Source organism: Eulemur rufifrons, chromosome 1 (genome assembly GCF_041146395.1).
Source record: "Eulemur rufifrons isolate Redbay chromosome 1, OSU_ERuf_1, whole genome shotgun sequence".
NCBI classification, from domain to species: domain Eukaryota; kingdom Metazoa; phylum Chordata; class Mammalia; order Primates; family Lemuridae; genus Eulemur; species Eulemur rufifrons.
The window spans coordinates 57,147,260-57,172,755 of record NC_090983.1 but is presented as its reverse complement, the minus strand read 5'-3'; the positions used below and the strand labels follow the sequence as shown (position 1 = coordinate 57,172,755).

Genomic DNA, 25,496 nt, shown 5'->3' with positions numbered 1-25,496 from the left:
TTTTGGGATTGGCTTCTTTCCAATCAGCATAATTCTTTCAAGTTTCATCATCAATAGTTTTTTCCTTTTATTGCTAAGTAGAATTCCATATATAGATGTATCACAGCTTGTTTAATCACTCACCCATTGGAGGATATCTGGGTTGTTTTGTCTGTTACAAATAAAGTTGCCATAAACATCTGTGTACAGGTTTTTATGTGAACTAAGTTTTCATTTCTCTGGGATAAAGACCCAAGAGTAGAATTGCTGGATCCTATGGTAGTTGAATGTTTAGTTTTTTTTTTTTTTTTTTTAATTGCCAAACTGTTTTCCAGAGTAGCTGTAACATTGTTCAAATGGTATGAGTAACCCAGTTTCTCCATATCCTCATCAACATTTTTTATTTTAGCCATTCTGATAGATGTATAGTGATGCCTCATTTTGATTTTAGTTTGCATTTCCCTAACCACTAATGTTGCTGAACATTTTTCATGTGCTTATTTGCCATCTTCATATCCTTAGTGAAATGTCTGTTTTTGTCTTTTTTCACATCTTCCAATTGGAATTTGTTGTTTTTAACATTGAGGTTTAAGAATTCTTTATATATTCTAGATCCTAGTCCTTTGTTGGATATATTTGCAAATATGTTTCTCCCAGTATGTGACCTGTCTTTTCATTCTCTTAACAGAGAATGAAACTTTTTGCAGAGCAAAAGTTTTTAATTTTAATGAAGTCCAATTTATCAATTTTTCCTTTTATGCATTGTGCTTTTGGTGTCAAGTCTAAGAGCTGTTTGTCCAACCCTAGGACTAAAAATGGTCTCCAACATATTCTTCTAAAAGTTTACAGTTTTAACTTTTTACATTTAAGTCCATGATCCATGTAAGCTAATTTGTATATAGTTTCATTTTTTTGCCTATGGATGTTCAATTGCTCCAGCACAGTTTGATAAAAAGTTTACCTTTCCCCCTTGAATTGCTTTTCCACTTTTGTCAAAAATCAGTTGGATGTATTTGTGTGGGTCTGTTTCTGAATTCTCTATTTTGTCCCATTGATCTCATGTCTTGGGAGGCTGAGGCAGGAGGATCCCTTGAGACCAGGACTTGGAGGTTGCAATGAGCTAGGATGACACCACTGAGGGCAACAGAGCGAGACTCATGTCTCAAAAAAAAAAAAAAAAAGATTTGGGTTGAATGAGTAAATGAATGAAAGCCCCTAAAAGTAGTAAAAAGTGACTTAGAAGGACTTATTCATATTCTGGAATCAAACCTGTAGAAAATTTCAAAAATGAAAGTGAAAAATATGAATTCATCTGGGGGAGCCATTCCAAGTATCTTTCCAGGCAGGATGTGCCCTGCCCGATTTTCAAACCTGAGTGTGTAGGTTCGTACGTGCAAATGAGCTTGTTCCATACCTGAGGCAGCATGAGGCAGGCTGCGAAGTCCAAGCTATGACAGTGAGTCAGCCCTGAGTACAGTACACACTCACTGATTACAAGGTGGCCTGTCAGGCTTATCACAAAGACAGTAGTAGCATAGTGACTGTGCCTGTCTGAGTTCTGGCTACATCTGTCTGCACGGCTGCCTCTGTTCACAGCACCACAGCACTTTTCCACAGAAACTCAACTACTGACTGAGACCAGTGGCTCCTGCTCCAACTGGTGAAATGAGCTCCAACATGCTCATGAAATGTCCACTGCAGACAGAAAGCTTAGGATCAAGTGGGTCACAACCACAGCCACAAAGCCAAGGGGCAGAAGGGAGTTAGCGAAAACAAACAAGAAAAGGAGATCTTGGTGCTGAGACTCAAGTAGGATTCATGAGTCACCTCCTCAGTAGCATTAAATATTGGTAGAATCATACTCAAGCCTGTATCAGTAAAGTGCTTCAATTTTGGTAATGTATTTGATGAGAGGTTTTCAATCCTGTTTCTGTTAAGATTTTAAAACCTGGTAAGATGGAAAGAACCTCAAGGCACAGTAATTTCTAGAAATAAGGGTAAATTTATGTTTCTGTTCTCTCTGTGTTAGACACAACCCCAGTTCAGCCAACGAAATGCCCTTTACACATTTTGAATTACAATTTAAGATGTGAGCCAAAAAGTAATAATTTTTTTTTTTTTTTTTTTTTAAAGCAGCCTACCCACAACGTGTTCCATTTGTTATGTTCTGGTTGAGGGAGCTGTTGGTCCATACTATGGTATTATTCACACACGCTTTTCCTGGAATCTTGAGTTCTTGTAATTCAGTGTCATAGTCAATAAAAACATCCATCATTGTGCCCAAAATGAGTAGCGTTCCTGGCTGGGCTATTCCATGGAGAAATGCACATAAACTTCCCGCAAACATTAGCCAAATTTCAGTCGATGAAGAAAACTGAAACTTAAAAAACAAAGGGTTCAGAAATCATCCATGGGTGAAAAGCAGGAGAGGCAGGAGGACTACTCAATTTTAGTTACTAGATTCTGATAAATAGTACTCAACACACATTTTATGGAAATCATCTTAATTGAGCAGTAGTTCACATTAATTATATTGAAATAAACTGTACATCAAATATCTAAAACAGACTCTTACATTGGTAGCTCATGCTCTGAATTCATTCCTTCTACCTCAGGAGCCGACTGTAGTTTTTAATTCCTCACCCATAACTCAAGGGGAAAATAATCACTGTCACTGATGCCATTGTCAAGCAGACACACTGTGTGGGGCATTCAGCAATGGCATAAACTGGCTCCCAGAATAATGACAATGAATAGTGCCTATTTGTGCCTAGAAATGCCTCCACCCTGAGCAAATTTGGGGTAAATACCTATACCATGGAATTTCTAAAGACTTGTCATAAGAATAAGTATACATAATATGATTATTATGATGATTTTCCTTACAAAAATGAAAATTATGGGCTTAGTGATTATTTTCCAGGACACGATTTGTGTGTTTAATCAGCAACATATTTCTAATAGTTATTCAGCATGTTATCACACACGCAAAGCTTATGACTGAAAAAGTGATCAATATAGTTAAAAACGTGCCAATATGACTAAAGATTTAATACTTCCTCCATGATCTAAGCAATTCACAGTTGCACATCTGATGCCAAAAATCAGCACAGTTTTATTACCAATTGAAAGAAGCCAACTCGAATGCCATCATCTTTCTTCTCATCTTGTAACCTGAGGAGAAAAACAAGGATTTAAAAACCATCCTTTTCAAAACAATGAGAAATTTTCTCCAGGTGGTGATTTTATGAGTTATTCCTTAGTGAGAAAGAAAGTCCACACTGGCTGGGAAATTCTGGCCAAATCCTGTATTTTAAAAGTAAGCATTTATTTTCTAGTCCCTCTTCTAGCGATTTCAATATAACTATATCTCAGGTTCAGTCAAAATTCACTGAGGTTTTTTTCTGAGAAGTATGTAGAGATAGTAAAAAGTCCTCTGTACTCTCAGTTATACCAACAAATAACTATTTGCCCTCAGCCATGACCCTCAACCTATTTGTGCCTATATGTCCTCGTGAGTAAGTTGAAGTCACTGGATTAGCTGACTTTAAAGCTTCCTTGTAGCACTTAAAAATTTTACATCTCCATTAAATAGAGTTGATATGATGGGAAATTCAAGAACACTCCCATACTTCCCATAAAATCATATTTCCTATTCATTTCTCATAAGGTTGTGTTTAACCATCTTTGACCTCTTCAACTTCAGGGATCCACACTTCACCTGAGTCACCCATTCCATGGATATACCCTGGACCCTACTGTCACCAGGAACTACTGACTGACAACACGTTTAGCTCCATTGCACTCTGTGACTGCCCAATACATCTTGTTTTCTCACTTCCTTCCTCATTCCACACCTATTTGTCAACCCCAACTGAGAGCTGCAGTCCCTTAAATCCTCCATTTCCTTCCGTCCCTAAACCCCTTCAAGATCTGCTTCCTTCCCCATGCACCCCAGGCCCCACTGCCCGGCATTTGGAGCACACTGTCATTATCATCATCTTCAATCCTTTTCCCTAAATCCATCCTTGTAAACTCCATCTCTGCATCCATCCAGCTGTTTGTCCCTGTCCTCCCTAAGCTGGGCTGCTGGAGACAACCTCACCACCTTGTGAACACACGCGGTACCTGGCACTCAGCTGCACTAAGCTTCCCTGCCAGCCTGGGGTGGAATCCCAAGTCCTTTCTGAGACACTGCCCAGTGGTCAGGTTAGCCCTCTGACCTGTCTCCTCCTCCTGCATTCCAGCTGTCAACACGACAGTCGCTCAGCCTCTTGCTGACCTGTGTCCATGACCTCTGGGTGGTGCCTGCTAGACCCTCTGCCTGGAATGCTGTCTCTTCAGATATGCACAGGGGCAGCTCCCTCTCCACCTTTAGACCTTCCCTCAAAGTCACCTTCTCAACAGGGCCTCCCCCTGGCCAAAGTCTTTAAAATTTCAACTTTCCCCGTACACACACACCATTTCGTATCTCCATTTCTATGTTTACTTTTTCTTCTTAGAAAGAAAGCGCCTGATTATCACCAGCTACCATGCTATGCTTTGTGTTTATTAATATTTATGGTGTTTATTATCTCTCCCTCACTAAAATATAAGCTCCTCAAAGGCAGAGATTGTTGCCTATTTTGTTCTCTGCACCCTCAGCCACCTGTAATAGTGCCTGACACCTAATAGGCACTCAACCCATGTTTGTGAAATGAACGAACAAGTGACGGAATGAATAAGTGAGTGAACATGTGCTCTCCAGCCCAAGGCACAACGCTGTACTCCTCCCTCTACAGGTCGTCCTGGTTCCCCTCAGCAGCTTTGGCAAACTTCTGCCGCGATCTTCTCATTCTGCCGTCACCTCCTCTATAAACAAAACAGTCCACTAGACTTCCTACTCACCATCTCGTCTATATCCACACCCATTTTCTCTTTCCCACCCAGTGAGAAAAGGAAGGTTCTTAGAGGCCCAGGCTGACCCTCCCACTCCTAGCCCAGAGCTAATCTTACCACTCCTAACCTCCTAACGCCCCCTCTGCTGGGAAATACTTAAAATTTCTTAAATATCTTCAACCCCTCCCTTTACACCACCTCCGGTTAAGGAATTTACCTGAGCCTCCCTTCTGTCTTCTAAATTAGACCTGTCTAATCCTGCCTTTATACCAAAGTGTGATTGATTAGTTGACATTTGTTCTGTATGAGAATTTAAACTCTTTAGCTAAAGAGAAATATCTAACAATTGCGTTTTAGGTTTCTACTATTTGCCTATGGCAAGAATTTGGGGTTCAGGGACCACCGTGGTGCCCATGAAATCATACTTTTTTTCAATTTTTGCTCTGACCACTTAGGTCAGGAATTTTGTAGTGTTTCTGGACACACAGGGGAGATCTTGACCTAATCCAGAAGGGATATTCCAAAAGTTTTTAAAAATCAAATTATAGGAATGTTTTAAAGAGAAAAAGAGTGGATTATATATACCATTTTATAGGAATAGCAATGTGCATGAAAATATTCTCCGCTTTGTGCCCTTTATGGGATTACTATGTGGTTATTCTAGAAAAGATGCTGCATTGTTGAAATCACTTACCTTGTATTCTTATCATTATTATCTGTCAGGATAAAAACAATGCAAAAAGCAGTTATAATAATGACAAAATGCAACACAGTCACTAACAAGTTTGCTCTGGAAAAACATTCCTGTGAATTTCTTTTATTTATGGAACATTACGAAATGATTATTTTATCTTTTCTTGTTCATGCTCTCTCTCTCTAAATTTATACACACATACATACAAGAAGACATTGTTTCAGGTTCAGGACTACTGTCTTGACTACATTTCTGGGCTTTTCTCCAGGACATGAAATATTTGTATCTTCTGAATATCAGATGGAGACCAACATGTCTAAATTAGCTGAAGAAGATCTTGTTTTTTGAACTACAAAATAAAATAAATATTTATTTATTGTTTGGTTCTTTAGAAGCATCAGAATTTATCTATTTAAAACATAGACCACAAATTAACTAGACGATAACATGTCACTGACACTTCCATGCCAGTAGAAGCCACAGGATTAAGCAAGGTGTTATTTTCTCCTCTTCCCCAGATCAGAGCAGAGGAAGAGTAGGAGGTGACAGCTGGGGTTCAGGGTCATGGGTGTACTGAAGCCACAGGGGGGAAAACTCTAGGATGCTTTGTTTGTCACCCATCACCATGGGATAGCACATCCTGGTCCCCCTGGCATTTTAAGTTAATTTTATTTAAGTAAGAGTATAGAGACATTATAATGTAGATAGAGGGCAATATCTTAAACTTGGAATCAAACAGAACGGATTAGAATTATGGCTCCATTCATTACTACTGGTGTGACCTTTTAAAACTTGAATAAATTTTAAAAATTTTATTCAAGTCTCAGTTTCTTCATCTGTAAAACACAAAATCATAGGATTAAAAAATAATAATAGGCCAGCATAGTGGCTCACACCTGTAATCCCAGCACTTAGGGAGGCTGAGGTGGGAGGATCACTTGAGCCCAGGGGTTCAATACCAGCCTGGACAACATAGCAAGACCCCATCTCTACAAAAAACAGAAAACTTAGCTGGGCATGGTGCTGCACACCTATTGTCGCAGCTACTCTAAGGCTGAGGCAGGAGGATCACTTGAGCCCAGGAGTTTGAGGTTGCAATGAGCTATGATGATGGCGTTGCACTCTAGCCTAGGTGACCCTGTCTCAAAGAACAATAATAGTAATAATCATATAGCTCAGGACCACCCGTGGTCACAACATGCCAGAAACTAGTGTTACAGGCCTCTTCCACATGATCTCATTCTGGCCAGCAGAGTCTAGGTATAGCTCCTCCTAAGGAGCAGAGCTCACTAAATGATTGCCGTCACTGCTAAAATCAATAATAGTAATACAGAAATAAAGTTAATAATAGCCACTGCTGGAACAGCCCTACTCTATCTAGGAAAGAGTATTTATGGAAGCTGCTTTCGCTCACCCACACTTTGTGTGCCTACCTAGTGCTTTCAGATGTGACATTACCTGGATTCTAGGGAGAGCCACACAGTTGTGTGTAAGAATCATGCCCAACGATAGTTCTACATATTGTTGCTGATTTTTTCTGCTCCTCAAAACGTCACTAGCTTGTCTCACTTTTGTTTTCACCTCTCCTTGTACAAGAGACAGTGAGAGAAAAAGGCCACTTACATGATTTGTCTGACTCAAAGCCACAGTTTTCCTCTAATTTCTTCACACTTTGAAGAATTACTGAATCAGACATGGTAACTGCAATCTGCAGCCAGCAACCCTATAAAATAAAATAAAATAAAAATCATTGCAATTATTTCTTCTCTCTTCCTTGACCGAAGTAGCCAAATGAAAAAAACAATTTGGTTCAAGAAATAACCTTCACTATCAATCTCAGACAAAAGCAGTGTTTTTAAATCAGTTAATAACTCCAAGAATTAGCTCAATTATTAGGAAATATAAGGTGAAACTATTGAAAATGGTTTCCTCTAGGTCAGTGGTCCCCAACCTTTTGGCACCAGGGACCGGTTTCATGGAAGACAATTTTTCCACAGACAGGGGTGGGGGTGGGCGAGCAGGCTCAGGCGGTGATGGGCGTGGCCCGGTTCCTAACAGACTGAGGACCGGGAGTTGGAGGCCTGCAGCTGTAGATGGTGGATGAGTGGTTGTTTTTTATTTATTTGTTCTTTCTGCTTATCTGTGTTTTATTAATTATTTTTTGTGAGTAAACATAAAAGCCACGAGAAGGGCAAACCAACTGGTGAAAATCTTGAGTCAGTGTAGTTGATGAATGACACCCAAATACTGTAGGGTAGCCGTCAGTGCTCATTTGTGAATGCAGCCTCTAGATAAGGCAAGTCCAGCTTGGATCAAAGGAACAGAGGAGAGACGTTTTCTGAATAAAATGTAAATGTCTATAGAGTTATGGTTAGTCTAACAGTAGAAAAATCAGTTAATAGGGGGTGCAGGATTAGAATTCCAGGACATAGATTTATTTACTTATGTTTATTAATTTTTTATCTTTAATTGTTATGGGAACATAATAATTATATATCTTTATAGGGTACATGTGATGTTTTGATACAGGCATGCAATGTGAATTAATCAAATCAGGGTAACTGGAGTATCCATTGCCTCAGGCATTTATCATTTCTTTGTGTTAGGAACATTCAAATTTCATTCTTTTAAAGTATACTCTAATTTATTGTTGATTATAGTCACTTAGTTGTGCTATCAAATATTGTTCATTGTATCTAACTATATTTTTGCACCCATTAACCATCCTCACTTTATCTCCACCCCCCCCGCCGCCCCCGTTATCCTTCCCAGCCTCTGGAAACCATCATTCTACTCTCTGTCTCCATGAGATCAATTGTTTTTAATATTTAGCTCCCACAAATGAGTGAAAACATGTGAGATTTGTCTTTCTGTGCTTGGCTTATTTCACTTAACATAATATTCTCCAGTTCAATCCATGTTGTTGGAAATGGCAGGATTTCATTTTTTGTGGCCATATAATATTCCATTGTGTATATGTACCACAATTTCTTTATCCATTCATCCATTGATAGACACTTAGGTTGATTCCAAATCTTGGCTATTGTGAATACTGTTCTAATAAACACGGGAGTGCAGATATCTTTTCGATATACTAATTTCCCCTCCTTTGGATATATACTCAGCAGTGGGCTTGCTGGGTCATACAGTAGTTCTATTTTGAGTTTTTTGAGGAACCTCCATACTGTTATCCATAGTAGTTGCACTAATTTACATTCCCATCCATGGTGTATGAGGGTTCCCCTTTCTCCACATCCTCACCAGCATTCATTATTGTCTGTCTTTTTGACAAAAACCTTTTTAACTGGGGTGAGATGATATCTCATTGTAGTTTTGATTTGTGTTTCTCTGATGACTAATGATGTTGAGCATTTTTTCATGTCTATTGGCCGTTGTATGTCTTGTTTTGAAAAATGTCTACTCAGATCTTTTGCCCATTTTTTAATCGGATTATTTGATTTCTTATTGAGTTGTTGGAGCTCCTTGCATATTATACTAGCTATTAATCCCTTGTCAGATGGGTAGTTTGCAAATATTTTCTCCCACTCTGTGTAGGTTGCCTCTTCACTTTGTTGATTGCTTCCTTTGCTGTGCAAAAGCTTTTTAGCTTGATATGATCCCATTTGTTCAGTTTTGCTTTGGGTGCCTATGCTTTGGGGATATTACTCAAGAAATCATTGCCTAGACCAATGTCCTGAAGTGTTTCCTCCTGTTTTCTTTTGGTAGTTTCATAGTTTTAAGTCTTTAATCCATTTTGATTTGATTTTGTATATGGCAAGAGATAAGAGTCTCATTTCACCCTTCTACATATGGATATCTAGTAGTCCCAGCACCATTTATTATTCTCTGGTAGGCTTCTGAATTCCTTCTCTGCATTGTCTTTAAGTTCACTGAACTTCTTCAGGACAGCTATTTTGAATTCTCTGTCTGAAAGGTCACATATCTCCATCACTCCAGGATTGGTCACTGGTACCTTATTTAGTTCATTTGGTGCTGTCATATTTTCCTGGGTGTTCTTGATGCCCATAATTGCCTGGAGAGTTATTTTTGTATGATGAAATGCAGCCCAGTAATGCTGTGACTCTTGCAGACTCCTGGTGGTACCACCTTGGTGGACTTGGGTAGGATATGGGAGAATTCCCTGGATTATCAGACAAAGTCTCTCTCTTCCCTTGCTCTCTGTGCTTGGCTGCAGGAGTTGGGGGAGGAATGACATGGGCACTCCCTCTTAGCCACCAGTGCCAAGTCACACCTGAAGCCAGCCCAGTCTCATTCAAAGCCCGTGGTGACTGTTGCCTGGCTACCTCTGATGTTTATTCAAAGCCCAAGGGCTCTTTAGTCAGCAGGTGGGTGAATCCTGCCAGGACTGGGTCCTTCCCTTCAGGGCAGCATGTTTCCTTCTTGCCCAGGGTGGATCCAAAAAATGCTTTCTAGGAACTAAGGCCTGGACTCAGAGGCTTCAGGAGTTTGCTTGGTACTTTATTTTACTGTGTCTTAAGTGGTATCCAAGTTCCAAAACAAAGTCCTCTGAACTCTTCCCTTTCCATTCCCCAAGTGGAAGATGACTCCCTGAGCCCCACCATCTATAGTTGGGAGATTGGGGGGTGACACCAGCACTGCATTGGCCACCACCATTGGTGTCTCACTGGGTCACATGCACTCCAAGTCCACTGGCTCTGAGCCAGCACAATCGCAGGACTTGCCCAAGGATTGCAGGCGTTTTGGCCTGACTGCCTAAAGGATTTAGTGCAGGCCCTGGGCTGCTTTTTGTCAGCCTGTAGTAAGGCAAGCCAGAACTTGGGTTTCAGGACAGAGGATTTCCTTCTGGCCGGGCTGGTCTAAATGCTCCCTCTATGGGCACCAGCAGAATTCTGTTCCCCTGTGCCAGGGAGGCTCTGAGTTTCAATGCAAAGTCCCACAGTCACTTCACTCTCCCTCTCCAAGGCACAGAGATTCTCTCTCCGCTCAGTACGCTGGCACAGCACAGCACGCTGGCACAGCACAGCAGGGGATGGGGGAGGGGTGGCACAGGCCATGCAAGACTGTCTTTTCTGCCCTCTTCAGTGCCTCTTTCCTTGATATAATGTTAAAACCAGGGAGTTTGATCGCTCACCTGATTTTTGGCTCTTCTAAAGGTGCTTACTTGAGTGGATAGTTGTGAATTTGGTATTTGTGCAGAGGGATGATGGCTGGAGGTTTCTATTCAGCCATCTTGCTTTACCCCCTCTTAAGACATAGACTTTAGATTCAGCATAAAGTTTATGCTTCACTTTCTCTGCTTCAAACATGTAGCAACGATAAATAACATGGTTTGTGGGTTGTTTTTTTTTAACAGATACTCGAATAAATAATAATAAATATCTTCATGAACCAGAAAGAGAAGTACCAAAAAGTAAGCAGAGCCCAGAAGCAGTTGGTATTTTCACCTCAAGATCTGGATACAGACAGGGATATAAGATGTTAGCTCCTGAGAGGACTCTAAATGCCCCACACCAAACAGGGGATTAGAGACCACCTCTCTGCTTGGAGCCAGGAGCTAACAGGGACCTCCTGTACTGCTGAGAAGACCCTGAGGAAACTGCCGCCCATAACTGCCTGGGGAGTTATTTTTGTATGATGAAATGCAGACCATTGAGGTTATATGAAGAGACAGTGATATATATTACATAATACACATACATAAAATATGTACAGATAAGAGAGGAAGATGGAGTTATGAAAAGCCTCTAAACTCATCTAATTGAAATCCCAGAAGAAGAGACTAGAGAACGACAGAGACGTGATACTTAAAGAGATAATTGCTAAGAACTTTCTAGAAGCAATGATTTGATTTCTCAGATTGTAAGCAGACTCCAAATACTGATCAGGATAAGCAAAAATCAATCAAAACTGAGATACATTACATGGAAATACAGTCGTCCCTCAGTACACTCAGGAGATTAGCTCCAGGACCCCCCGAATAAACCAAAATCCACAGGTACTCAAGTCTTGCAGTTGGCACTATGGAACCTAAGTATAGGAAAAGTTGGCCCTCCCTTCACATCCCAAGAATACTGTATTTTCCCTTTACAATTGGCTGAAAAAAATTCCACATTTAAGTTGACCCACACCATTTATACCTGTGTTGTTCAAGGGTCAACTGTAGTAAAGCATCAAGAAGAAACAAAAGCGATCTTAAAAACTATGAAAGGGGGAAATACATTATCCAAATGGAAATAACACACTGACAGCAGTTTTCTCATCAGCAAAAGAATCTACAAGGCAATGGAGTTATATCTTCAAAGTGCTGAGGAAAATAATATTTGACATAGAATTTTATACTGAGCCAAAGATCATTCAGCACATTTCCAGATTTTCAAAGCTAAGAAGGTTTGCCACTCACAGACCTGCCTGAAACAACTATTAGAGGATGTTCCTTAGCAAGAAAAAAAGAGAATCCAGAAGGGATTCATGAAAGAGAGAAACAAGTGTAAACCCAAGAATTAACAAAATATATCAGTACAATCAAATGATATTAGGTATAACTTTTTCTATTTCAAAAGGGAAAAAACTTTACATAATATTAATAAAATAGGGTGTTCTATGTGTAGATAAACCATGTGAAGTTCGTTGTCATGAAAATCTGTGAACCTTGTTTTAAAATTATAATTAAATATACATTAGATTAAATCAAATGAAATTGCCAATATTCAACCATTTTTTACTCACAAAAAGAAACTTAAAAAGGTGGAATAAACAGAAAGTTTTAAAATCATAAGCAAATAATATAAGTAACTTTATAGTAGTAAATTTGAAAACCAGGATAAGATTCATTTTCTGGAAAAATGTAAATTGTCAAAATTTATTCAGAAAGGAGTAGAAAACAAAAATTAATGGCTATTAAAAATGTTGAGTCAATATTCAAAACATTTCCACCATATTTCCACAATATTACAGGCAAATTTTACCCAAACTTCAAAGAACAGATGATGTTAATCTTATATAAATGTTTTTGTTGAAAAGCAAAATAGGAAAAGCTACCCAATTTAAATAAGTAAATATAATCTTGACATCAAAACAAACAAGGATGTTATAAAAAAGGTTTATAATAACTTTAGAAAACAGATTTTTACAATGTTAAATAGGATATGTTAAGTATAAGTCAGCAGTTTATGAAAAAATAATGAAGCAATGTTGATCACAGGAATGCAATGATTATGTTAGGTAAAAAAAATTTATTCATTTTCATAGGTGCAGAAAAAGTATTCAATAAAAAATTAATATCCATTTCTGATTTTTGAAAGCCTATAAAATTAGAAAAATCATTATTTTGCAACCTCAGTGAATAAACTTTGGGTAATGATCAGCAACAAATACTAAAACCACTCATTGAAATACTGGCAAAGATTAAACATTGAAAATGCAGAGGGAACAATCCTCTCCCGCACAGATAACGACAGTGTAAATTGACCCGGCTCCGTGGCTCGCCGGGGTCCTAGCGATGGAAAGGTGGCCGCAGCGGCCACCTGACCCCTGCGGCGGCACGAGACGGGGTCTGCAGCCTTCTCCTGGAGGGCAGCGGCGACAAACGCGCTGCGCGCCCCGGGGGAGGGGGAGTCGGGGCGGAGCGGGGACTCGGAGGCGGCCTGTCAGGCGGAAGCCCGGCAGGGGCAAGGGCGGAAGTCCAGGGAGGGCGACCGAAAAGAAAGCGTCTAGGAAGCCGGACCGCGGGTCACCCAGTGGGGAGCAGCTGCTGAGCTTCAGCCAGACCGTAGTGACTTGGGCCCGGGCGCCAGCGAGATGCCTCTGTTCACCGCCAACCCCTTCGAGCAAGATGTGGAAAAAGCCACGAATGAGTACAATGCTACAGAAGATCGGAGTCTTATGGACATATGTGATAAAGTTGGAAGCACTCCTTAATGGAGCAAAAGATTGCCTCAAAGCCATAATGAAAAGGGTAAATCATAAGGTTCCTCATGTTGCTCTGCAGGCATTAACTTTTCTTGGGGCTAGTGTGGCGAACTATGGAAAGATATTTCATTTAGAAGTATGTTCCTGTGATTTTGCAACAGAAGTACGTGCTGTGATTAAAAATAAGGCTCATCCTAAAGTATGTGAAAAACTGAAAGCTTTAATGGTGGAGTGGTCAGAAGAATTTCAGAAGGACCCTCAGTTTATCTTTTTTTTTTTTTTTTTTTTTTTTTTTTGAAGACAGAGTCTCACTCTGTTGTCTGGGCTGGATAGAGTGCCCTGGCTCACAGCAACCTTAAACTCCTGGGTTCCAGCGATCCTCCTGCCTCAGCCTCCTGAGTAGCTGGGACTACAGGAGCGTGCCACCACACCCGGCTAATTTTTTCTATTTTTAGTAGAGATGGGGCCTCACTCTTGCTCAGGCTGGTCACAAACTCCTGAGCTCAAGCAGTCCTCCCCATCTCAGCCTCCCAGAGTGCTAGGAATACAGGCATGAGCCACCACTCCTGGCCAGGACCCTCAGTTTAGTCTAATGTCTGCAACTACTAAATCTGTGAAAGAAGAAGGAATTACTTTTCCTCCGGTAGATTCTCAGACTGTCTCAGCTGCTGCCAAGAATGATACATCCCTGAACAAAAACAAAGATGAAGACATAGCTAAAGCTATTGAATTATCATTGCAATAGCAGAAACAGCAACACACGGAAACAAAATCCTTATATCTATCTGCAGAAATTCAGTTAAATAATAAAGTTGCATGGAAAGTGAGAGCTTTATATGATTTTGAAGCCATTGAGGACAATGATCTCACCTTCAAACATGGTGAAATTATTATTGTTTTGGATGACAGTGAGGCCAATTGGTGGAAAGAAGAAAATCACAGAGGAATAGGACTCTTCCCATCCAATTTTGTAACAACTAATTTAAACATAGAATCTGAGGCAGCAGCTGTGGACAATTTGAATGTAATTGATGATGATGTGGGGGAAATTAAGAAATCAGAGCCTGATGAGGATAAGATGGATAGAGCCCTGCAGGTACTGCAGAGTATAGATCCAGCAGATTCAAAACCAGACTCCCAAGACCTCTTAGACTTAGAAGATATCTGCCAGCAGATGGGTCCAATGATAGATAAAAAAAACTTGAAGAGATTGACAGGAAGCATTCAGAACTGTCTGAATTGAATGTAAAAGTCTTGGAATCTCTGGAGCTATATAACAAATTGATGAATGAAGCACCAGTACATTCAGTCTATTCAAAGCTCCATCCTCCAGCACATTACCCACTTACATCATCTGGGGTTCCAATGCAGACATATCCAGTTCAACCACACAGTGGAAATCATATGGGTCAAAGCATTCACCAAGTAACTGTTGCCCAGAGCTATAACCTAGGACCAGATCAAACTGGTCCACTGAGATCCCTGTCTCCAAATGTGAATTGCTCCGTGACAACACAGCCTGCTCAAACTCATTTAAGCACTGGAGAAGGCACTGTTTCTGATCCTACTTACATGAACCAGAATTCTGCCCTTCAATCAGACAGCAAATGGGGATGTCTGTGAATATGTCATCTTACCAGAACACTACTTCCAATTTGCCACACATGACAAACTTTCCCATGGCAGTTCCAGCTCACTCAGTTGTACAGCAGCAAACAAATTACCATCAAAAGCTTCTCATTTAGAAACAAACCAAGCATTTTCTTGAAAGCCTTCCTAAGTGTATTAATCAACCCATATGATTCTAACCTGAAAATATTGAAAGAAAACTTTTTTCCTCTCAACTCAAAAGGAGCATGAATAAATTAAAACACAAAAACCTATCTTACTCTACAAGGTCATAAAAGTTGTTTTTTTTTTTCAGTCCAGAGTGTTTGAAGTCAGTCTTTTAATCAGAGGCAGCTTAAAGATGGTTCCAGTAAGTTGTGTCTTACTTTCAAATCTCTCTACATAAATCTGGATACCCAATAAGTAGCCTTATGATACTAAACAGTATGAGATAGGAATGTAAAAAATTTACCTTAAAGCAACCACTGTTTCCCCCTAAAATGTCATGATAACAGCACTGAAGAACTTTGGATATTTTTTTTAGTTTCCCACACACTATTCTTTTAAAAGGCAAACATCTTTTTATGTAAGCGTTTAGCTTGCCAACATGTTTCCTTTTGGCTCCTTAAATTGCAGTTGTGTTTGCAGTATTGTCAGTTTTGCTCTCAGTGTTATGTTGAGTGATAATTAGCATGTAATTGTCTACAGAAGAAGCAAAAGCAATTTGGAAGGAGCAAAAATGTGTTATTAGCAGTGAAGACCATGTAAATGCAGATGTGTGATAAAGCATTTAGCCAGTCCCCCAAACAGTCATGCCAACAGTGGGCTAAAGAATGTCCCACAAAACATTTTCATCTCCTGGGGAAAAACATTTCCTTTCCTGGTATTTAGAATTGCCATTAATGACTTTTTCAAGTAACTTTGGACATTCTCTAACGGCAATATGGTCCATTTGTTTTTCTTCCTGCACTGTGGTGTGTGCAGAGATGCTGCATTTCCTTTTTATGGATTTTATGTCAATTTGAACCATTCCTAATAATTTGATGTGATATATACCAAGCATGAGTGTGTTTTTAGTGATGTGTTGGCTTTTTTGTGTTTGTTTTGAGAATGTGTTATTTCTTTAAAGAAGTGATTCAAGTACCATCGCAAAGCTATCAGCATATCAAGCTGTTGAAAAAATTGGCCATTTCTTTCAGAGGTAGTGCTTAGCCTGTGGAATAATAGTGAGTGATGACTTGATAGAAGTCTGTGGATTGATCAGAATGCTATGGAGGCAGTTTGTCTGAAGCCTACATTTTAATTAGTTTATAGTGCTACTAGATTCCACATACTGTGGGAGTTAGGTAGTAAACCAATAGGGATTGTTTTCTCTCCTAAAAATTTGCACACTACTTCATCTTCTACCAACTTTTTATATAACACAAAATAAAAAATGCAAATACATATGGGTATGGATACATGATATTTAGACAGGGAAAAACAATGAACATAGTTTAGTTTTTAAAAAGTTACTTGCATAGAAGCAAGATTTCTATATTTGTTTTTTAAGGAAAACACTCTTTCTACTGAGAATCCATTTAAAGACAATTCTGGAAATTTTGTCATTTATGTACAGAAATTTGATTGTAAGTATGTTCCTTTTTCAAAGGGACTTTACCCAGAAACAAAACAATCTATATAATACTTGGTCTGCATTTAAAAAGGAAAACAAGCAGTATTTGAAAGCCCAATTTCTGCCATTGTCTTATTTCAGATATGAGTAACTGAAAAGAAAGTTTTAACCATTAATGTCTTGTTTTCTGTTTTTCATCCAGTATTTTCCATTTATGTGAATTCAACTCTATACTTATAAAAAAGTATTCCAAAATGGCACCTTATTTTTTTGGAAATAAATCATCTGTTCTTTAAAAAATAAAATAAAAATAATCCAAAGCTGCTCTTGATAATAATTAATATTCAATGTTCACATATATGTGGAAAACCTTACATTTTTTCCTCCCAAACTATATTTAATAAATTTATTTTAATGTTTGGGTAAGAAAAAAAAAAAGAGAGAATGTAAATTGAATGACTTCAGAAAGCAATACTCCAGGTCCCAGGATATCCTATTCTAGAATTTTCCTTAATAATTTAATAGTTAACACTGAAATGACATTTAAGACGTGCCAGGCACCGTTCTAAATGCTTTACATATGTTATCCCTTAAATCCTTCCAACAACCTCCTGAGATGAGTACTATTACTATCCCCATTTTCCAGATAAGAGCACTAAGGTATGACGGGATTAAGTCACAAGCTTAAAAGCACAGGTTAGTAAGGGATAGAGCCAAGATTCAAACTCAGAAGATGCATGCGGAGATAAGTGTAAGCATCATTTCTTTTTTTTTTTTTTTTTTTTGAGACAGCGTCTTGCTCTGTTGCCCAGGCTAGAGTGCCGTGGCATCAGCCTAGCTCACAGCAACCTCAAACTCCTGGGCTCAAGCAGTCCTCCTGCCTCAGGCTCCCGAATAGCTGGGACTACAGGCATGCACCACCATGCCCGGCTAATTTTTTGTACATATATTTTTAGTTGTCCAGATAATTTCTTTCTATTTTTTTTTTTTTTTAGTAGAGACAGGATCTTGCTCTTGCTCAGGCTGGTCTCGAACTCCTGACCTCGAGCGATCCACCCGCCTCGGCCTCCCAGAGTGCTAGAATTACAGGCGCGAGCCACTGCGCCCGGCCTAAGCATCATTTCTATTGAAATAAAAAACATGAAGCAAATGTAAATGAACAAGAGAATGACTTGATAACTTATGGAATAGACATGCAATGAAATATTACCCAGCTGTTAAAATCAGTGAATTGGTATGGATAAATCTCAACAAGCATAAATTTAAACAAGCAAGAGGAAAGTTTTACAGTGATACTGTTATGATCCCATTCATATAAAATTTTCTACCTGCAAATCAATATTTATAATGTTCATGGATATTCAGATATAGTATAGAAATATAAAGACTTGCCTGAAAATAATAGGCACTGGATTAATGATAGTGTTTATTTCTGAGGGAAAGAAAGATAAATGAGACTGGGGAGGGGTTCAGAGCAGCTCTAAGCTATATCGTACATTTTATTTATTCATTTATTTACTTATTTATGAGACAGAGTCTCACTCTGTTACCCGGGGCCAGAGTGCCCTGGCGTCAGCCTAGCTCACAGCAACCTCAAACTCCTGGGCTCAAGCGATCCTCCTGCCTCAGCCTCTGGAGTAGCTGGGACTACAGGCATGCACCACCATGCCCGGCTAATTTTTTCTATATATTTTTAGTTGTCCAGCTAATTTCTTTCTATTTTTTGTAGAGATGGGGTCTCACTCTTGCTCAGACTGGTCTCAAACTCCTGAGCTCAAACGATCCTGCTGCCTCGGCCTCCCAGAATGCTAGGATTATAGACGTGAGCCACCTCACCCAGCCTTCATGGAGTATTGATCACTTATTTTGTAGATTGTTTGTAACTGGGATTTGTCTGATGTCTTTCTAATGATTAGACAGGGGTTATGTATTAATATGATGACTTAAATTTCACGGTTAAAACTGCAATTAGTTTTGCACCAACCAAATATTTGGGGAGGAAGATCACAGAAGTAAAATACCGTTCTTGTTATATCATCTCAAGGATACATATTATCAACATGATTTATAAAAATAAATTAAAAAAATAAAATCTTAAAAAGTAGATAGAAATATTAATTAAGTAGTTTATGAGGTCAGTCAAAATTACTAAAAAAATCAGATTCAAAATTCTTTGGTTCAACAACAAAATTTGCTCACTATAACAGCAATACATTCAGAGACTGTAATATTTGCTGGTTACATAATTTTTGAGGTTTTAACCAAGGTATTTTTTTGAAAAAGGAAAGAGACTCTTTAATGATGAGAAACTAATAAAAAGCCATTTAACCACAGTTGTGATATTTCATTTCCTAATTTTAAAATATAACATTTTAAAGATTCAGTGCCCAATTGGTTTTTTTCCTGGCTTAGCTCACCATTTAAAAAGGTCTCTTTCCACAGTTGTGCAAATATTTAGCAGTATTTAGAAGACAGTGGTGTGATGTCTTGCCCAAGAACTTTGGAGTCTCTCAGATCCTAATGCTGCCTGTTGCTTCACTCTGTGTAGCTGGATGTGTTTTTTTAACCGCTCTCCAGGTCCCAATTTCTCCATCTTTCATGCCAGAGAGTGGTGGTGACGGTGGGAACATCCACCTTGCAGGATTGTTGTGAAAGTGAGATGAAACTGCATTTGTACAGCAGCTAGCACAAGGGAGAAAGCAGCTAAAGGTCCTTTTGCCCTTTAAGCTTAGAGATCAAATCCCTGCTGTGTGATACCCCAGCCGCCCACCCTTCCAGGGCCATTCATAGTAACCTGCCCTCCACTGAGCCCAGGGGAATACTGACCCACCAGCCTGTTCTCTTTGCTTTCCTTCTCTGGCTCCCTGGCAATTCCGTACACTAGGTTTCACTTGCTTACATTTTGCTTCTTTCTGAACACCCTTACCAATGATTTTTGTGATTTTTCAAGATCTTTCAGAAAAATCTGTCTTCCAATAAACTTAAAGGAATGTAGGAGTTAAAAGTAGAAAACTGAGATTTCTAAGCACTGGTTGGCAGACTTTGGCCACCTAATCATGGAATCCCCCAAGAATTCTTAATCGCCCACACCAACACCAGCGTCCCTCTCTGCTAAATGACATGTGGTCTATAACCTGCACATGACATGTGCTTCTGTTTAACTATTCAGGGTTGAAGTTTTCCTTTGATAAAATGTGTAATCTTATCAACACAGATACACACATTAGAGGACAGTCTCCTGACCACTACTGGTAAACACATCAAAGATTTCCTACTTTAGGACACTAACAAGGGCATTCTGGAAGACCACTGTGGGGTAGAGTGGGTGGGCAGACAGAAGCATCTGGATGGGTTGCCTGAGAACCTGGGTCGTTGACAGACTTCAAAAAGGGGGCTGTAAGAACAGCACCGCAAAGGGCTTGAGGCTGTCAAGGAGGAGGCACGGTGTTCTAGAAGCCATGTCAGGAGCAAATCAAACATCCTGAGAGTACAAAACGTCAGTGCCCACCACCGGCCATCACAAGGCTGCTGGTGTGACACCAGCCCGGAGCAGCAAAGGAATGGGCTGACCGTCACCAACAGCCGGATGCACACCAGTGATAACCGGCTATCAGTATCACAGGAGAGTTGAAGAAAAAGAAAAGAAAAGAAAACTAAAAGAAAAGAAATGTGTCATTGTTGAGAAAAGGCCTCGCAGGAGCTGGTGTCCTTCTGGGCTGAAGGAGACTACTACAGTCCTATTCTTGTAAATACAGTTTTATTGTAAGGAACACAGTCCCACCCATTTGTTTTCTATAGTCTTTGACTGCTTTTGTGTTACAACAGCAGCATCGAGTAGCTGTGACAGAGACTCCATGGCCCTTTCTCTCCCCAGTGCCTAAGAAAATGCTGACCCCTGTACTGTGAGGTCAGTCCAGGGCAGCCTCAAGCCCAGGAAGAAATCTCTGGGGACCTACCTTACCCAACCTGAAAGTCATGTGATGCACCAGCCTCCCCACCCCACCCCAGTCCTCCCTTTGGGAGCTTATGATGCGGCAGGAGAGGCAGGCGGTGCCTAAGACCTGACGCGCGGGATGGCTTGTGAGTAAGGGGGAGGCACGGGCTTGTCCCGGCCCCCTAGCCGAGGAGCTGCCTTGTCTAGAGAGCTGGGAGGGCTGCGGCACGAGCACTTGGCAGGAGACCTTGAAGGTGTGAACAAGTTAGAGAAGACGGAGGAGTACTCCAGGCGGGGAAGAGCACACACAAAGGCCCAGACCTGAGAGACGGGACAGCAGGGCGGAGGACAGAGGACGGCCAGTGAGTCGGGGAGGCTGGATGGGGCAACTCTGACGCTGTGGCTGGCTGATCCTTGTGATCCTCACTCTGGGGAACTGGGACCCTCTCCCAAGGGCAATGGGAAGCTAATAGAGGCTTTTAGACAAGAAAAGAATGTGATCGATTTTATATTTAAAAAACAATTACTGTGAAAGGCTTGGCACTTGGGAGCCCACAGCCAGATAGACTAGGAACTCGGTTTGGGAAGGACAGAAACCCCGCCAGACCAGGCAGCGGAGCACCCTGGTTTATCAAGGCCAGGGTAGGGCCTAGGTTTTGCATTTTCTCTGGGGAACTGTGTTCTGCTTTCCATTTAATTTTCTCCCAGATACTATTTTTGAAACACGTTGCTCTTGTCTAGAATTCAGGAGGAAGAGGTTTTTCCACAACCAGGCCCAGATGGTAAGAAGAATGAAATGCCCTAAAAGTCCTTGAGGAGCTGGGGACAGCGAGGGAACCAGGCCCGGCTCAGGAGTGGAGAGGCCTCCCCCGACCCCCACATCACACTGGGAATATTCTGAGCATGTGGGGGGTCCCTCCGTGGCTTTTCTCTTGTGAAGTCTTGCACTTTAGTTGTTATCAAACCCAACAGATGATTTCTTTGTCCCAAAGATCATCAGAGGAGGAAAAAGACATTAATTTATGCTAACAAGCAAGAAAAATAGAACAGCATTTCCTCATAGATAAGCCCGTTGTGGGTTGATGGTGTGTGTCAAGACTGTGGGAGACCCTGTGGGGAGGAGAGGACAGAATAAAGTGGGGCTCCTACAGCCCTGAGGGCTGTGGCCAGTGGAGAAGGGAGATAAATACATGGGGATCCTCACTGGATACGAGAGGGTCCTTTTTTCTTCACTGTCACAGCCGAGATAGGGGACGAAAAAACTGCTTATGAAGAAAATAGAATTTAACTCCAAAGTGAAATGCCACAGCTATTCTTTGTCTTTGTTTTTTGTTTGTTTGTTTGTTTTTGTTTTGTTTTGTTTTGAGACAGAGTCTCGCTCTTTTGCCCTGGCTAGAGTGCCATGGTGTCAGCCTAGCTCACAGCAACCTCAAACTCCTGGGCTCAAGCGATCCTCCTGCCTCAGCCTCCCAAGTAGCTGGGACTACAGGCATGCGCCACCATGCCCAGCTAATTTTTTCTATATATTTTTAGTTGTCCAGATAATTTCTTTCTATTTTTTTAGTACAGACAGGGTCTCGCTCTTGCTCAGGCTGGTCTCAAACTCCTGAGCTCAAACAATCCACCTGCCTAGGGTTCCCAGAGTGCTAGGATTACAGGCGTGAGCCACTGCGCCCGGCCTTATTCTTTGTCTTTAAATATATAGTTCTTTCAACTTCACAAAGCAAAGCATTAACTCCAATACTTGAGTCCTGCAGTGAAACTCGTGACATCTTTTAAAAATCACAAAATGGGCAACATTTTTCCTAAATAACTTCCTAGTCCACTTTCAGCATTCATTAGCAAACATCTGTCACCATTACTCCGGGTACTAGGACATGCAGATTATTCAAGGACCTGCCTTACAATCTAGCCTGGGGAGCAGCCTGTAAGTAGCAGCTCCTGGGCAGTGAGAGGAGGTTTCAGAGATAACCACAGAGCTGCAGCGTGCGCAGGAGGCAATCGAGTGTGAGGAGGAGAGCAGGGAAGGGTTTGGCTGCACGCAGAAAAGAACCGCTATTGCACAACAGCCCGTAAACAAGTTACCACTTTAAACATCTATGAATAATCACTATTAGACCCTAACATTAAAAAGTTTTAGGTACAACCATCATAATTTGTCTCTGGCATGTCTAGAAAGCTATTCCTCCCTCAAAACATTTAGAAATACTGCTTTTTATTCCTAGTACTAAATGTGAATGACATTTGATCTCTATGCTCATGCCATGAGCAACACGTGCTTCCTATAGGCTTTGGGAAACCTAAAAACTAAAATCAGGCCGGGCGCGGTGGCTCACGCCTGTAATCCTAGCACTCTGGGAGGCTGAGGCGGGAGGATCGCTCGAGGTCAGGAGTTCGAGACCAGCCTGAGCAAGAGTGAGACCCTGTCTCTACTAAAAATAGAAAGAAATTATATGAACAACTAAAAATATATATGGAAAAAGTTAGCCGGGCATGGTGGTGCATGCCTGTAGTCCCAGCTATTCGGGAGGCTGAGGGAGAAGGATTGCTTGAGCCCAGGAGTTTGAGGTTGTTGTGAGCGAGGCTGATGCCACGGCACTTTAGCACAGGCAATAGAGTGAGACTCTGTCTCAAAAATAAATAAAAATAAATAAATAAATAAAAACTGAAATCAGATTCTAGAAACACAATTTTCTCCCTCTAAACATGCATCCAGAGCTCATAATTTTAATATCTGTATTTTTGAAAACTAGGAGAATGAAGGAATGAGTATGGTGCTGGAGAAAAGATAAAGTCAGTGCAGTCCTGTATGTAAAAAGAAAATCAAAATCTCAGGGCCACCCCCCCAACTCCTTATGCAAAAGTGAAGGTGAAGGCCTCAGGCACCTGTGAAGAGCTGGCCCCACTGATCATTCATTAAGGAAGTTTCTGGCACTCTTCCCGTAAAAGGACATACAAATTACACCTATGTCTAGCACCTAAAACTAAAGTCTGTTTGATTCCACAGTAATAATGAATTGCAAGTTTATTTTTACAGATCACAGAAAGGTAACAGAACTGTAGACACAGAATCGGACATTCTTCCATCTACCCAGGGACATGCACTTCCCTTTTTCTCTTCTCACATTCTTCCCATTTCGTGTAAAATGTACATTTCCTGGGCTTCACAAGAATGTAACAATTTTACCTCATCAGCAACCCCCACCCCCGCCTCTTTGTTTTCCTTCTCTCTCTATGTCTCTAAAATGCTCAAGGTTCCAACTTCCCCTTCAGAAAAACAGACACAGCTTTGTGTGCAGTTCTGGGCATGTCCTCAACTTTGACTTAATAAATCTTTATTGATTGAGATTTTTGCCTCAGTCACTTATTTGGGATGACATGTATTAAACCAGCCTTCCAGAGTAGAATTTGTGATTATCAGTGCAAACAGAATTGTGCTTTCATAAAGCCGAGTTAAAAAAGAAGCACACTGGTATTTTTACTTTGGGCAAATTATTCAATCTTTTCACCCATTTGCACCACACACCCATGTACAACACACACACACACACACACACACTCAAGAGACTTAATGTATAAAATAGCATTGTTATCAACCTGACAGCAACCAAGAGTCATGTGTACTGTATACAATATTATGAAATCATTAATGCATTTTATAAGTTTCTATCCAAGCTTTGCAGCATTGTTTATCACACAGGAGGCCAGGCTTTGGTAAATCAGAAACACAATACCCCACAAACTAAGACTCAAAGGGACTAGGGAATGGACTTGCAGAACATAGTCCTCAAATGCTGTAGACAGGTACAAGTCACTTACCTGTGGACGTGAATTTGAGGAAGCCAGAAGAAACTATGGACTCTGCTGTGGAGAGTCAAAGGGCTTTACAACCTTTTCCAACCTCGGTTTTCATCATTCTAAAGTGTTGAGCAGAATTCAAGCTTTGTCCAGAACATTATCTATTTGCTTAAAAGTCGATGCCCTGAAGGCCAGCCTAAGCACAGTTCAGTGACATCTGAGGGACATACTCAAAGCAATAACCTGTGAACTAAAATAAAATCTTAAGGCTCCCCATCGCAGGCTGACTGAGTGGATCCCCTGCTTTGGCCAAGGGGATATCCTAAAACTAAATTGCCTGCCAGGAGGAGGGAGGTCCAACATGCCTCGCCATGCCCCCCTCCCTTCTTGGGGACATCCTTTGTAACCCATTAACAGGACTAAGGGTATGCAAGACAAACCTGCAGACCCTCAATTTATATAACACATATACGTCAGGTGGCTTGTCTCTGATTAACAGACCTCCTTATCTTAAAACATTCCAAGCCTTTAGACAAAGCTTCATGTCTTTAGCCAATTACAAGTCAAAGAATCTTTAAACCCACCTATAACCTGTAAGTCCCCCATTTCGAGATGGCCCACCTTTTAAGGCCAAACCAATGTATGTTTTCCAAATATTGACTTACAATTTTACCTGTAACCCCCGGCCCCCCGGAATGTATAAAACCAAACTGTAACCCAGCCACAGCAAGTCCACTTGCTCAAGGTTTCTTGGGCGTGGCTCTGGGTCATGGTCCTCAAATTTGGCTCAGAATAAATTTCTCTAAAATTATTTTACAGAGTTTGACTTCTTCTCTGTTGACAAACCCCAACACAGAGTGTACTCGGGGTACCCTCTGAGGGTGGCAACAGGCTTTGGAAAGTGCTGAGTCACTTTGGAAGGAGGGACAAAATGAGCACTGTGTGCCCTGGGAGCCCTGGGATCCTGGCTGTGCCCAACTCTTCTAGTCACAGGCCCTTAGTTTTGAAAAGTTACTTAAAGACGTAACAAGACAAAAATGCCTTTAAGCTTTCCCCCTCAATATAAAAGATAACTCTCTGAAAATCCTCAGCTGCAGGGC

General features: G+C 40.7%; 1 protein-coding gene and 1 pseudogene across 1 annotated transcript in view; one reads left to right on the top strand and one right to left on the bottom strand.

Annotated features, from left to right (window-relative positions):
- The window catches only part of ABCB11 (ATP binding cassette subfamily B member 11), an 85,445-nt gene extending 60,945 nt beyond the window's left edge, over positions 1-24,500 (bottom strand). Inside the window, exons 1-5 of the mRNA XM_069494334.1 lie at positions 24,418-24,500; positions 7,175-7,274; positions 5,552-5,573; positions 3,102-3,153; positions 2,121-2,359 (exon numbers count right to left, since the gene is read on the bottom strand). Coding sequence (XP_069350435.1) covers positions 2,121-2,359; positions 3,102-3,153; positions 5,552-5,573; positions 7,175-7,247 — 386 coding nt within the window. The 5' untranslated portion in view covers positions 7,248-7,274; positions 24,418-24,500. The remainder of the gene's footprint in view (positions 1-2,120; positions 2,360-3,101; positions 3,154-5,551; positions 5,574-7,174; positions 7,275-24,417) is intronic.
- Positions 13,251-15,186, top strand: LOC138385365 (signal transducing adapter molecule 2-like; annotated as a pseudogene).
- Positions 24,501-25,496: the final 996 nt, after the last annotated feature.